Here is a 13,480-nt window from a genome sequence, read left to right as displayed (position 1 = left end):
TACCTTTTCCTTCCCTTTCCATGATACATGTGTACTTGCATCATTCCTCAACCTGCCTGACCATAGACTAACATTGGATCCACTGCTCGAGGACTCCCCAGGTCCAGTCAACACACCTGTGATTGCTGCTCTACATGTGGTGCAACATCTGCACTTCTTACATCTGCATTCTTACATCTGTAGCTTTTGTTGCCTTCACTACTGGTGCATACGAGCTACTCATCTCATCGAAGACATCTCTGCTTACTCGCATCTCACAGGTGGTAGGGTTATAGTATCTATAACCTTCTTTCCTCAATCTCAAGTTCCCTAGAAGTGGAAAAATACATCGCACCCATCCTTTAGGCACTTATAGAATCCCTTCAAATTCTAGGAGTAAGTTGTACCATGGTTTGAGGATTGTACCCCCTAGTAAAATTGCTCCTCCATTAATTGTTTCCCCACTCCTAGGTCTTCTAGTGCTTACTTCCCTATCTAATCTCGATGGCTTTCCCTTGGTAGCTTCTAGAGCTTCTCTTTTATGCTCATAATTGTATCCTAGGATTCCTCAGGCTAAGCCCATGAACACATCAAGAGAAGAAGTACCCTTCACCACAAATTCCTTGTTAAGAGGGTTCTCCATGGTTTCCTCACTGCTTGGATGATTAATCAAAAGAATCTAATCTTTCTAGAGTAAACACACTCCTTTGTGTGCTAGTCGTGCAAGGCTAGCCCTAGGTTTCTCTAGTAGGAGGATCCTGATTGGTTAGATGCACTTTTGTCAGGGAAAATGTCATCACCAAACAAGCCTTCTCAACCTTAAGTGCATGAAATGATTTTAACCGTGGCAAAAAATTCAATTTGCACACAATTGAAATTACTCAAGATTGTAATTACAAGATTTTTGAAGAATCACAAATGTGATGATGAGAAATTATAAGTGTGGTTCACGATAGAAATCACGAGAAAATTTTCTGTATTCTCAGCTACCTCTAGGGTCAAGGAGACCTTAGAAATACCCATGAGAACTTATTTTAATAACATTCAAGGTAGTTGGCATGATCTTGCAGGGTCACAAATCATGGCTGTAATCCTCTATAGAATCACAGTGATGATCTTCATGCAAACAAGTTTAATGAATGTATATATAAGTTTCTTGAGGTTCTTAATAATTGTTTCAAATATCAATCTTATCAAATATTCAAGTGGGGTCACCGGGATTAGCCCCTAATCGTAAAAAGTAAGCTCATGCATATAAGTGACTTATGAAATATGAAAAGGGCGGCCATTGTAAAAAGTGAGCTCATGTATATAAGTGACTTATGAAATATAAAAAGGGACAATCCCATTATCACAACTGAGTTTTGCCTTCTCTCTCTTACTCTCTTGTGGCTATGGTGGTACACTTGTTTTTTTTATGCTTGCTTGTTTGATAGTGGTTGTGTGCATGAAGGTGATGGTTCTTGTCTTTCCTCCTCTTCTCCCTTTTCTTGTCTTCTTCTTGAGATCAATCTTGCACACACAAAGACATGGAATAGAGGTTAAGCTCTCCATGGCTCCCTTCCTCTTTGCTCTCTACCTAGCTTGTGGAAGCTCCATTTGAGTGACACAAGTGGAGGTAGAGTAAGCCCCTATCGGCCTTGAGATCAATCTTGCACACACAAAGACATGGAATAGAGGTTAAGCTCTCCATGGCTCCCTTCCTCTTTGCTCTCTACCTAGCTTGTGGAAGCTCCATTTGAGTGACACAAGTGGAGGTAGAGTAAGCCCCTATCGGCCTCACATAGGCGAGTTAACCCTCATTAGGGTTTGGCTATTTGCTAGTTCTCGAATCGACCCTTGCATGGTCTTCCTTCTTCTTCTCTCATTAGGGTTTGACTGTTTGCTAGTTCTCGAATCGACCCTTGCATGGTCTTCCTTCTTCTTCTCTCATTAGGGTTTGGCTGTTTGCTAGTTCTCGAATCAACCCTTGCATGGTATTCCTTCTCTTCTTCTCTCCTTCTCTTGTGCAGGGTAGCATGTTGATTTGGTTAATATCTTTGGCACCATTGTTGTTGGGGAAAGGCATTTAGGTTAGGGTCCTCCACACTCTCACTTGCTAGAGTCATTGTATAGCCCAATTGGAATGCAAATCCACAGGTAGTTGTATGTTTGGGTATGTATGTTTGTTTGTTTAATCTTGTTTTCCTCAACAATAGAGTTCAATGAAGCATGAGGAGCTTGGGAGTCTTCATCAAAAGCGGGAGACACAAGTAAGTGCCTAATCTTTCTCTTGCAGTTCATGATTTTTTGTTTCCTTTAACATTTGTTAAAACTTGCATAAGTAGTAGATTAATCCCTTAATTAGTCTTAGGTAAATAAGTTTTGTTAAGCATTTTAGGTACCATTGGTCAGCTTGAGGTTAGCTCAAGCCACCCACAAAAAGAAAACATAGAAAAATCAAGAAAAAACTAAAATCTCAAAGATCTTAGGAGGAGGTTTGGTGCATTTTTCGGCTCTGCTTGTCTTCTAAGAAGCATACACCCATTCACTTCTCAGAGCCATGGCCATTCCTTAGCCATGGCCGTTCCTATTTTTTGGGTAGATCTTTTCAAATCTACTTCATAAATATGAGCAGTGTACATTCAAAGAGAATAAAGTGAATTTATAAGGGCATAAAGAGCATTGAAGAGGGGTACAAAAAGGGTACAAATGTACAGTTAGGAGAATATTAGGGGGTGGTTGTCAAAAGACACATTGTCCCTAAGGATTGAGGAGATCTACCTGACCCAATATCCATACGTCCATTCCTTCACAAGAGTATGCATGTTTCTTCACCAATGTACACCCGTTCCTTCACAAGAGAATGCCCGTACCATATGCCCAACCACGTCTGTGCCTTCGTCAAGCAAATGCCCATTCCTTGCTCTCTCAGAGTATGCTTGAATGCCTGTACCATCTGCCCAAGCCACACCCATGCCTTCCCCAAGCATACGCCCATTCCTTGCTTAGAGTATGCCCATTCCTTACCTAGCGTACATCCGTTCCTTGCTCAAAGTACGCATGTTCCTTACCTAGCATACAATCGTACATTTACCCAAAAATATAATTATTCAGAGAGGGATTCAAAACTTCCACTTCCTACATTCATGCACTTATGCTTAGGGAAATTGGTGCGAAACAACCCTCTATTCGATGATGTCAACCCTTATGATGCTCCCACGCTTGTAAGATTAGACCCTTTGGTTAACACAGCATCCCATTGCGCATGTTGGTAAAGTGCCATTGTCTATGCAAGATGGAAAAATGAAGTACTTGGCTTATGTACTTCATGTTCTGAATATTTCAAAGAACCTGATTTCTAATGGACAGATGATTGAGGAGGGTCTACAAGTGAGGTTTAATCCTCAAGGATGTTTTGTGGAAGACTTCAGAAATAAGTGTCGCTTGGTTACAAAGGGTAACAGAAGTCGCAGGATGTTTACTTTGGATGTGAACATGCCTGAGATAAAGGCAGCCATGTTTGCGCATGAAATAGGTGTCATTTTGTAGATATTGACATGTGGCATAAGCGCATTGGTCGTGTGAATGTATAGACTGAATTCTATACAGGCCCAAAATATTGTTGTAGGTTTGCCAAAGTTCAAGGTTAACAGTATGCATAAGGTATGTGAAGCATACCAACTTGGTAAGCAGGCCAAACATGCTTTCTCACATGAAAAGCATGTTAGTGCAAGGCCATTGGATTTCATACATTTAGATGTATGGGGACCGACCAAGACTGCAACAATTGCAAGTTGCAGGTACTATGTTATATTCATTGATAACCAACTAGGAAAGTATGGGTTTATTTCATGAAGGAGAAAACTGAGGTGTTTGCTCACTTTCAGAGATTTAAAGCCTTGGTCGAGAAGGAAAAAGGCATGCAAATAAAATACCTAAGATCAAATAGTGGGGAAGAATATTTCTCCATTGAGTTCAGCAATTTATGAGAAGGCAAGGAATCAAGAGGTAGTTTACATGCAAGTACACTCTGCAACAGAATGGTGTTGCAGAAAGGAAAAATAAGCACAATTCAGAAGTGGCACGTGCCTTGATGGTGGCTGAAAAGAATATACCACATTACTTTTGGGCAGAAGTAGTAGCAACTGCTGTGTGCATTATGAATAGGACACTCACTGTAACTATTCATGGTATGACTCCTAAATAGAAGTTTACAGGCATAAGACCGGATGTGTCTCACTTGAAAGTGTTTGGGTGTACTGCATAAGACCGGATGTGTCTCACTTGAAAGTGTTTGGGTGTATTGCATATGTGAATGTTCTTGATGAAGTGAGAACAAAGTTGGATCCAAAGGCAGAGAAACGCATCTTCATTGGTTATGCTATGGAGCAAAAAGGATGGGTTAGTACTCAACTGCTACAACGTACAAGGGTTGGTCCATAATGTGAACCCGACTAAATGAACTGGCGCTATAACTATGCCAGTATCTAGTAATCCAAAATGAGCTGGCGCTATAACTATGCCAGTCTCTAGTAATCCAAAATGGCTGTCACACACAGCCTGCCATCCCACTGGCCGTATATCACCCATAATCTCACCAACCATGCTAGTGGTGTAGATGCGGAAGCTATCACCCAGACGGGTCATCAATGTCCGTTGTAGCACTAGTTGAGCTCGATATCTCAACAATACCTTCTACAAATGGCTTTCCTAGTAGCTAGCTTAGTCCCGTGGCTCTTGCTTGATCCATGGATGTTAAAGCGTCCCAAATCCATTGCACAATACACATAACCCATGGCACATGTGGGTAAACTAGGGAACATGCAGACCAATCAGCATGCCAGTAAACCAGGGCACATGTAGGCAAACTAACATGTAGGTAAACTAGGGCACATGCAGGAAAACTAGCATGCATGTAAACTAGGGCACAACCAAGCTACCTATTTCATATTTTTGATGGAAGAACTCAAGCAACGCGCCCCCTATCCAAGTGCCTGTACAAGAACACCCACTATGGCATGCAGGAGAACCATAATTGATTTGTTTATCTTATCATCGATTAGGGTATATTTTATGTATTGCCACAGTCTCTCCACAAGATTCATTGTGTTGACATTGCCATGTGGAAACATGTGGCCAAAATTTAGCCACCTATGTTGCCACATGCATACTGGACCACACCAACCATTTGTGACGTACCACTGAACATTAACATGACCTGAATATTGCGGTAACAAGTCTTGATATCTAGCTTCAAATGCCTCCTCAGTGCATCATATTTGACAAGACATTGTACAAGTGATCTCGCCTTTCGTTCAAAACCTATGGAACAAAAGAGACTCTACATTTATGCCTACCAAATGGTTCAAGCCTATGGATAGAAAAGAAGAAAGATTAGAGCCTCTCTCACACTGACCTGGGGTAGGAGGTTCTCCACCCATGCCTTCTTTGCATGAAACCAACATAACAACACATGGCATTGGTAACTTGTTGGGCATTGTCCTTGATAGTCTTCCAACAAAGCGGGTCTGCATTAACAAACCTCATTATAGCATCTATCTCTTGTTTGTTTTTGTCAATGACAATTGCGGTAGGGTGAATTCCTTGCATTCATGAGAAAACTTTCTTAAATGTAATCTTCAAAGCAATACTTTCGTGGTTGGTGTGCCTACATCCCTTGTACAAAACATCAACCAAATTGGGATGCCAACACCAACTTGATTGGGCGACACAACAGCATATAAACGTGCTATCTATAGCCCATGCAGTGTTTTACAAAAAGCAAACCACAATACTTAACATCCATTCATATTGGATAATGAGAAAAAAGGGCCTCTCATATTCTTCGATTGCTATAGGATTATACGCTTGAACATACAACACCTTTTTTGGGTCCTTCAAAATCTCGGCCTCCTTGTACATTGCCACCCTATCACTATAGACATCCCCCTTGTGTTTTCATATGGTATGCAAGCATTTGCACCTCATGTGGTATCATGAAGAATCGAAAGCATACATAATCAAGGCTTGACACATTTTACATATGCAAGCTCTCCTTTGATATGGACATCCTTGCCACATGGCGACATGTATCCACATCAAACAAGTCACATACAAGATTCAATGACTCGTGGGTGGATAGGAAAATGATAAAGGTCAGCATGACTCCCTGGAACATGGCCCTCATGAGAATGACATATAGATGTAGCGTGACCTTATCAGTTTCATTGGAGCACTCCATCAAAACATCTATTTTTGGGTGTTTTAAAGCCTAAGCTTTGAAGCTGAAGGAAAGCTGAAGTCATTTAAAAAAAAAAAAGAGAGAAGCGCTGTCGCGCGTCCTCTTTTCCTCTGTGTTCGTCGCTAGGTGCTACTCTCCTCCGATGGCGCTGCCGGCTAAAATCTCCTCTCCGCCATCAGATGGGAGAGGCATGGAACTAAGCCTCTTTACAAAGCCTTGGTTAAGTTTAATTAACCCTTGGTAAATCATTACTTTAATAAAAATCTCCCCCTTATGTGCTGTCCCGGCTGTTACCCATTAGTTGAGAAGCTTCTTTAAATAGCTTTGATATAAACTTTATTTAAAGCTTTAAAAAGATTTGCTTCTCTATTAAAAAAAAAAACCCTTATGAGTGAAGACCCTGGATTCCAGCTCAACTTGGAGAGGCTTGAAATTTTTAAAAAAGCCCTTGTTTCAAAAGCCTGCACACTTTAACTTTAAAACCTTGTTATAAAAGCCTTATATTAAAATTTAAAGCTTATAAACCCTCTTTAGCTAAGTTATAAAGCTTTCAAAAGCTTTAGATCAAGGTCTCATTAAAGCTTTAAAAAACTAGCCACCTTCGGGCTTTATCTCTTCTTTATTTTTGTCTATTCTTGGTGTTTTCATTTTGACCAAAGCAAGCTATATTAGCTAAGAGCTAATACTATGAGTATCTATATAGTTATAAATAAATAAAAAAAGCTTTAAAATTAAGCTTTGTAATAAAAGCTTTGCTAAAGCTTTTAGCTTTATAGAGAAAGAGAAGAGATTAGAGATTAGAGCTTAGTTTAAACCTTACTTAAAACTTTAGTTAAAGCTATAAAAAGCTTTAATTTTTGGGTGTCTTTAAGAGAGAGAGAGAGAGAGAGAGAGAGAGAGAGAGAGAGAGAGAGAGAGAGACTTATGCACTCCTTTATTTGGGAAGCTTTTATGAAAGCTTAAACAAGCCTTGATTAAGCTTAAATTATTATAAAAAGCTTAAAAACTTATAACTTAAAGTATATGTACAAGAGGCCTATACCACACTCGCTTCAAGCGAATTCAACGCCAAGGATTACAAGGAAAAGCAATTTTGAACAAACTCAAGATCTTTAAAGCATTATGCAAGGCTTAACATTGAAACCGTATCAACAATGTCTTGTACTTTTGTTAAGTCTTACTTTTTGTAGATTAAATCAAGGCTTCCTAATGACCCTACTTACTCTTCGGCATATGAGCTTCTGACTTCTTACGAATTACGGATGAAAGTTATGTAATAATTACACTTTCTAAATTTTATAAATTAATAATTGAAGTTTGATATTGTATTATGAATTGCAGACTAGTATATGCAAAATCTCCGATGATTTACCAGTTAAGTATTCACCTTGTGTAAGTTGATTACTTGCATAAAATAAAATTGTTAATTGTCGATTCGTTTTCTTCAACTGATATTTTGTAGTCTAACCTAAGTAAGTTTTTTCATTTTCCATAATTTTAATCATCAGCAAATTAAAACGTTATATATGCTTGCAATATTTGTATCATTTTAATGATGTATTTTGTAGCAAAGCTATCTCACACTTGTAAGGTACTATCCTCCATAACTTAGTAAATTATAATTCTTTCAATATTTCTATGTAAGTTTTATCTTTTAGATAGTGATTCGAACACCTTCCAAGTAAGTTTCTCATTTCTATCTTTACAATAGTGATCATGCTTAAATATTTATACGTAGAATTTCTTATAAGGTCATAATTTAATATAACCCTAGTTAGATTTGGAAGAATAATTATATTTCGATCCATTCACATTGCTTTCTCATTTTTCTCAATATAGAACATCATTGCAATCGAATATATGTAAGGTACAACTCTCTTATGCTTAACTCAACCTTATGATTCCTAAGTTTCATATTTATTATTCAAGTTTATTTCAACTTCAAATGCAAATTAATCTTTTCATCATCTAGACTTGTTTGCTTAATCAAGATTGTTAGAATTGTTACTAGTCATTCATATTTATATTTATGCTTAAACTTTTGATGTATTGAAAAATCAATTTTATCTATTCTTCATTTACAATCTCACACTCTCTCAAACAGCTTTTCAACTTAAGGTTAGTATTTCCTGTCCATAATCAATTTATCTTTTTATAATGTTAAGCTTCTCATGAAATATGTTTAACAACTCACATCTCTTTAGAGTGTCAAAATTCTTTTTGACAGATAATTTTTATAACATCACAATGATGGAGGTATGCATATATTCACTCCCTTTTGTAAAACTTTTTCATAAGTATTTCTATAATATTTTTATAATCTAAGAACATAATTAATAAAACATAGATTCAACATTAAGATTAATTTAAATTCAGTAACTTAAATAAAATTGTAAGATAAAGAAAATTTGTGTCGGAATTTCAGTTTCAGAGAAAACTGGCTACTATGTCTCAAACTTCCATTATGAAGGAAGTGATGTATGAAATTAATCTAGTGGTATGGGACATCAGATTGGTTTCATATACTTACTCTAGACACATTTACGTCTTCTATATTTTACCATCCTGTGTGGTTGTATGTGCAATGCGCCTATGTGTGATATGGGACACTTAGACTCGTTTCATATACATTCATTTGATTGCTTCATTGCATATGCATTATGTATTGATCTAGTCTTCCATACCAATCATGAACCATCCTCTCCTGGATTTACGCAAGTGAAGACAGTTGCAACCCCAGCAAGAGGGAATGCTATGAGAATTAACTCTTGTTTACTAGGATTTTATATTTTATATTTTATATTGGGGATGCCCCGTATATATCATGCCTATGGGCCTCTAATGTTTGTTTCAGTTGGTTTGTATGGAGAGGTGATTCCCGGATTACTTACGCCTAGCAAACATGTGTGTGGCTATGATTTGAATACTTATGGGTTGCCTATATCTCAAGACGATGTTAAGATTACTTGATGAGTTCAATTAATTGGTTAAGTAACGTAGTTTGTGTCTTTGAGTATAGGTAATGAGATGTGCGAGGGTATCGATTTAGGTGTCACAAGGCATGAGATGTGCGAGGGTACCGAATGAGGTGTCACACTATATGAGGGTATCGATTGAGGTGTCAAATGGATGGTGGATTGAGCGGTGGCGTGAAGATGGAGATCATTTTATTAATGATGTATTAGAATAGCCTTTCATGTTGCTAGGTTATTTTGTGCATATTATTTGTGATTTGATGATGAGTGCGAGGATCACCAGTTTAGGTGTCGCACGAGTTTTGTTGTTGCAATCCATGTTCACTCGAGCCTCTGAGCCATGCCTTTGTGCCTCTGAGCCATGCTTGGTCAATGAACCTCTAAGTCTGTTTGTGGTATTCCATGTTTATAAGAACTTCTGAGCCATGCCTAATCAGCCTCTGAGCCATGTTCGGACCTCTGAGTTTACCTTGTAGGTTATGACATTGATAGCTATGAGCATAATGTTGTTATTGTAGCATTTTCTTTTACACAACTGAGGATAGTTGCTTCCTCAAATGGGAGGACTGTTAAAGGTATATATTTTATCATATTTTTGATGCTTTAATAATCATAAAAAAATATGCTTGATTTAATGTGTGCAGAAATCGACTTAATGGAATGTGCGAATGTGCATAAGGTTATTATATATGTGCGAATGTGCATAAGGTTATTATATATGTGCGAGTGGGCAAAGTTATTTGATGCGTAAAGGCCCAATAACATTTATATTTGGGCAAAGGCTTTTATATGTACAAACCTTAGGAACTTTCATATGGTTAATAATATATAAAGCAATACCCAAAGTGGGAAAAGCAAGCCCAATTTGTACGTACAACTATTATTAGCTGCTTGGGCTATTTTTTTGAATACAATTCTCTAAATACTCATGTCGTGGAAGTGGAGCTACATACATGAGGGGGGAGATTGTACCCAATCTTGTCTTGATGATGGTGATGTTATTCTATTTCTCTTGTCTTTATGCTATGCTATGCTCTTTGATATCAATTTGATTCAATGTTGATATATTTGTGAGTTTTTAATTATTTCTTCAAGAAGTACAAAAAGGATCCGTGAGGGACAGATCCATTGTCTCTTTAGGCAGCATATAGGTTAGGGATTTTCATCAGCCAGGCATTCTCATGCAGGTTATTAATTAGGCAAGCATAAAGAGGCATCCATGCCTTGGTTCAAATCATCCATTACCCTCGTGAGCAAGATGGAGATGGAGCATTTCCTAGCTTCGTGAGGACAACACTTGGTAGCGTGCCACGTGCCTCCAGTCCCATCCACCTTAACTAGCATAATTGTGCATTATTGCCGTCCACGCTAGAATGGATTTCAAATTTCTCCCTTCCCTCATCCATGTCAGCTCGCCCAGTTCAAAATCTATAGTCCAAATTAGCATGGAGCCCAAGTTCAAAATCTATAGTCCAAATTAGCATGGAGCCCAAGTTCAAAATCCACAATCCAAATTAGCATGGGGCTCGCTGGAGTCCACATGTAGATGCCACATCAGTCTGGTGCCCTGATTGCTACATTGCCAGCTACTCTTATAATTTAATGCGCGGACGGCCTCGATTGCTCCATTTGTAAATCTCGCATTCCAGTTGTTGTTTTTCGTGCATGCGCACTTACCCCCTTTCCATGTAAGCTCCGTTGGAGTCCACATAAAGATGCTATGGTAGTCTGGAGCACCTATCCCCTTTCCATGTAAGCCCCACTGGAGTCCAACATATAGATGCCACATCAGTTTGGAGCCTTGCATCTATATTTGGCCCTAGTTCAGTGCTCCGATAGCCCAAATTTCATCGAATCTCTCGTTTTTTGCACATGCGCACCTAGTCCCTTTCCATGTAAGCCCCGTTGGAGTCCCCAGATGTACCAGCCACGTCAGTGTGGTGCCCTGCATCTATATTTTGGCCTAGTTCAGTGCTCTGACAACCTAGATTTCATCGAATCTCCCACATCCACTTCCAACCACGGATGCCATGGGCCCCTGATATTAAATGCACTGTGCCTTTTATAGCAGAGGGAAGGTTTCTTTTTAATTGCAAGCATCCAAGGATATTTTTGACCATAATTCAGCAGAGGGAAGGTTCCTTTTTAATTGCAAACATCCAAGGATATTTTTGACCATAATTCAGCTATATATTTGCTGTGACTAAGGTTCCTTTACCTTTATCGTTGCCAGCTTCAACAGACGTGTAACCACACAAGCAGTGTTTATTTTTGCAAGTAGGGTATGTTTTTTCTTTAGAAGGCCTCTTTCAAATTTGTCTTTCAGTGTGAAGGGCATATTTTTTTCTTTGCCCTTCAAAAGACGGCCAACATAAAGGTTATCTTTCAAGTTCCTTCGTAAAACATTTACAAATGAAATGAAATTGTTAAGTCATTGACCCATTATGGTAACAATATATCCATTGACCCACTGTATTACAATCTCTTTGCTTATGAAGTTTGTTTTTCTTGATCACCATGGTTCTGCTATAAAGCTTCATCAGTTTTCTCAATAAGCTATCAACGAATGTCTTCAAAAAAAGAACTAATTAATGTGTAATGTGTATCTAAAGAAGCAACAAACTAGTTTTCTCAATAAGCTATCAACGAATGTCTTCAAAAAAAGAACTAATTAATGTGTAATGTGTTTCATCAGTTTTCTCAATAACCTATCAACGAATGTCTTCAAAAAAAGAACTAATTAATGTGTAATGTGTATCTAAAGAAGCAACAAACTAGTTTTCTCAATAAGCTATCAACAAATGTCTTCAAAAAAAGAACTAATTAATGTGTAATGTGTATCTAAAGAAGCAACAAACTAATACGTACATGCCCTTCATGTGCAAGGTTCAATTTTTTTGACCCTTCCATGTGAAGGGCAAATTTTTTTAATAGCACTTCAAGAGCAATACTGGATTCTTTTTAATACTTCTTTAGCAGGTCAAATTGCCCTTACAAGGGCCAACCTTCAAAAATAAACACTGCGTGATACAAGCACCATCTCCGATTAATGACGTCAAGTCACTTTTTTTTTCCTAGCGAATTTCTTTTTTCCCTTTCAAAAAGCCTGATGAAAACGAATCGCTAAAAAAGGCGGATTTGAAGTTTGAACAGCTTTTTGGCGCCGCTATTTTTCTTGGTCTCATCGTTTTGCTTTCGCTAACATAAAGAAGCTCTTCACTCCCCCACAACAACAACAACAAGAACACACAAAAGGACAGATGGCATCGATTGACATGCACCTCTTAGCCATCGCTGTGCTCCTCGCTATCGTGGGATCAGGAGCCGGCGTCGCAGCTACGACGTTCATACTGACGAACTCATGCCCCTACGAAGTGTGGCCGGGGGTGTTGCCGGATGCCGGGCAGCCTCCGCTGGCCGCCGGCGGTTTCTCACTGGCCACCGGCCAGTCTAACGTGCTGAGTCCTCCGGCGGGCTGGGCGGGTAGGTTGTGGGCGAGAACGGGGTGCTCCTTCGACGCCAACGGGGAGGGGAGCTGCATGACGGGCGACTGCGGTGGCCAGCTGCAGTGCAACGGCGCAGGGGGGAACCCTCCCGTCTCGCTGGCGGAGTTCACACTGGGGTCCAAAGACTTCTACGACGTGAGCCTAGTGGACGGTTACAACCTGCCGATGGCGGTAGCGCCCGTCGGCGGCAGCGGTTCAAACTGCACGGTGGCCGGCTGCACGTCCAACTTGCTGAGCAACGGGGCATGCCCTGCCCAGCTGCAGGTGATGGCGGGCGGCGGCGTTGGCGGTGGTGGTGGACGGGTGGTGGCGTGCCGCAGCGCCTGCGAGGCCTTCGGGTCGCCGCAGTACTGCTGCACGGGCGCCTTTGCCAACCCGCAGGACTGCGGGCCCTCCGCCTATTCCCAGGTCTTCAAGCGCGCCTGCCCCACCGCTTACAGCTACGCCTACGACGACCCCACCAGCACGTTCACCTGTGTCGGCGCTGCCTCCTACACCATCAACTTCTGCCCTCGTGGCACCACCGCCTGACAAACTTCCGGAAACGGTCGTTGCTTTTTATCCTTACTTTTGAAATTTTAAAAAATAACAATTAAAAATTGGCTTTATATTATTGGCTTTATATTATGTACATTGTAAACTGGTTTTGTGCGGTTTTTTCACAAAACTCGGAACGAGAATTTACAATGAGTGCAACATAACAGGTCTTTTGAGTACGTAAATCATCAATATAAATTATCCGGGATTATACACTAAGCTTGAAATATAAAAGATGTTGAATTTGCGGAGGGTATTTT

The 13,480-nt window shown here is 39.7% G+C and overlaps 1 protein-coding gene across 1 annotated transcript; it reads left to right on the top strand.

Moving 5' to 3' along the window:
- Positions 1-12,413: 12,413 nt before the first annotated feature.
- LOC147638730 (pathogenesis-related thaumatin-like protein 3.5) lies at positions 12,414-13,234 on the top strand. Its single transcript, XM_086796324.1, has one exon. The coding sequence runs from the start codon at positions 12,438-12,440 to the stop codon at positions 13,212-13,214; it is 777 nt and encodes a 258-aa protein (XP_086652450.1). The 5' UTR covers positions 12,414-12,437; the 3' UTR covers positions 13,215-13,234.
- The last annotated feature ends 246 nt before the right edge of the window (positions 13,235-13,480 follow it).

This window comes from Cibotium barometz, chromosome 5 (assembly GCF_041138505.1).
Source record: "Cibotium barometz isolate CiBa-2024 chromosome 5, ASM4113850v1, whole genome shotgun sequence".
NCBI lineage: Eukaryota > Viridiplantae > Streptophyta > Polypodiopsida > Cyatheales > Cibotiaceae > Cibotium > Cibotium barometz.
Note: the sequence above shows the minus strand (reverse complement) of the source record. Positions and strands in the feature narration are given on the sequence as shown.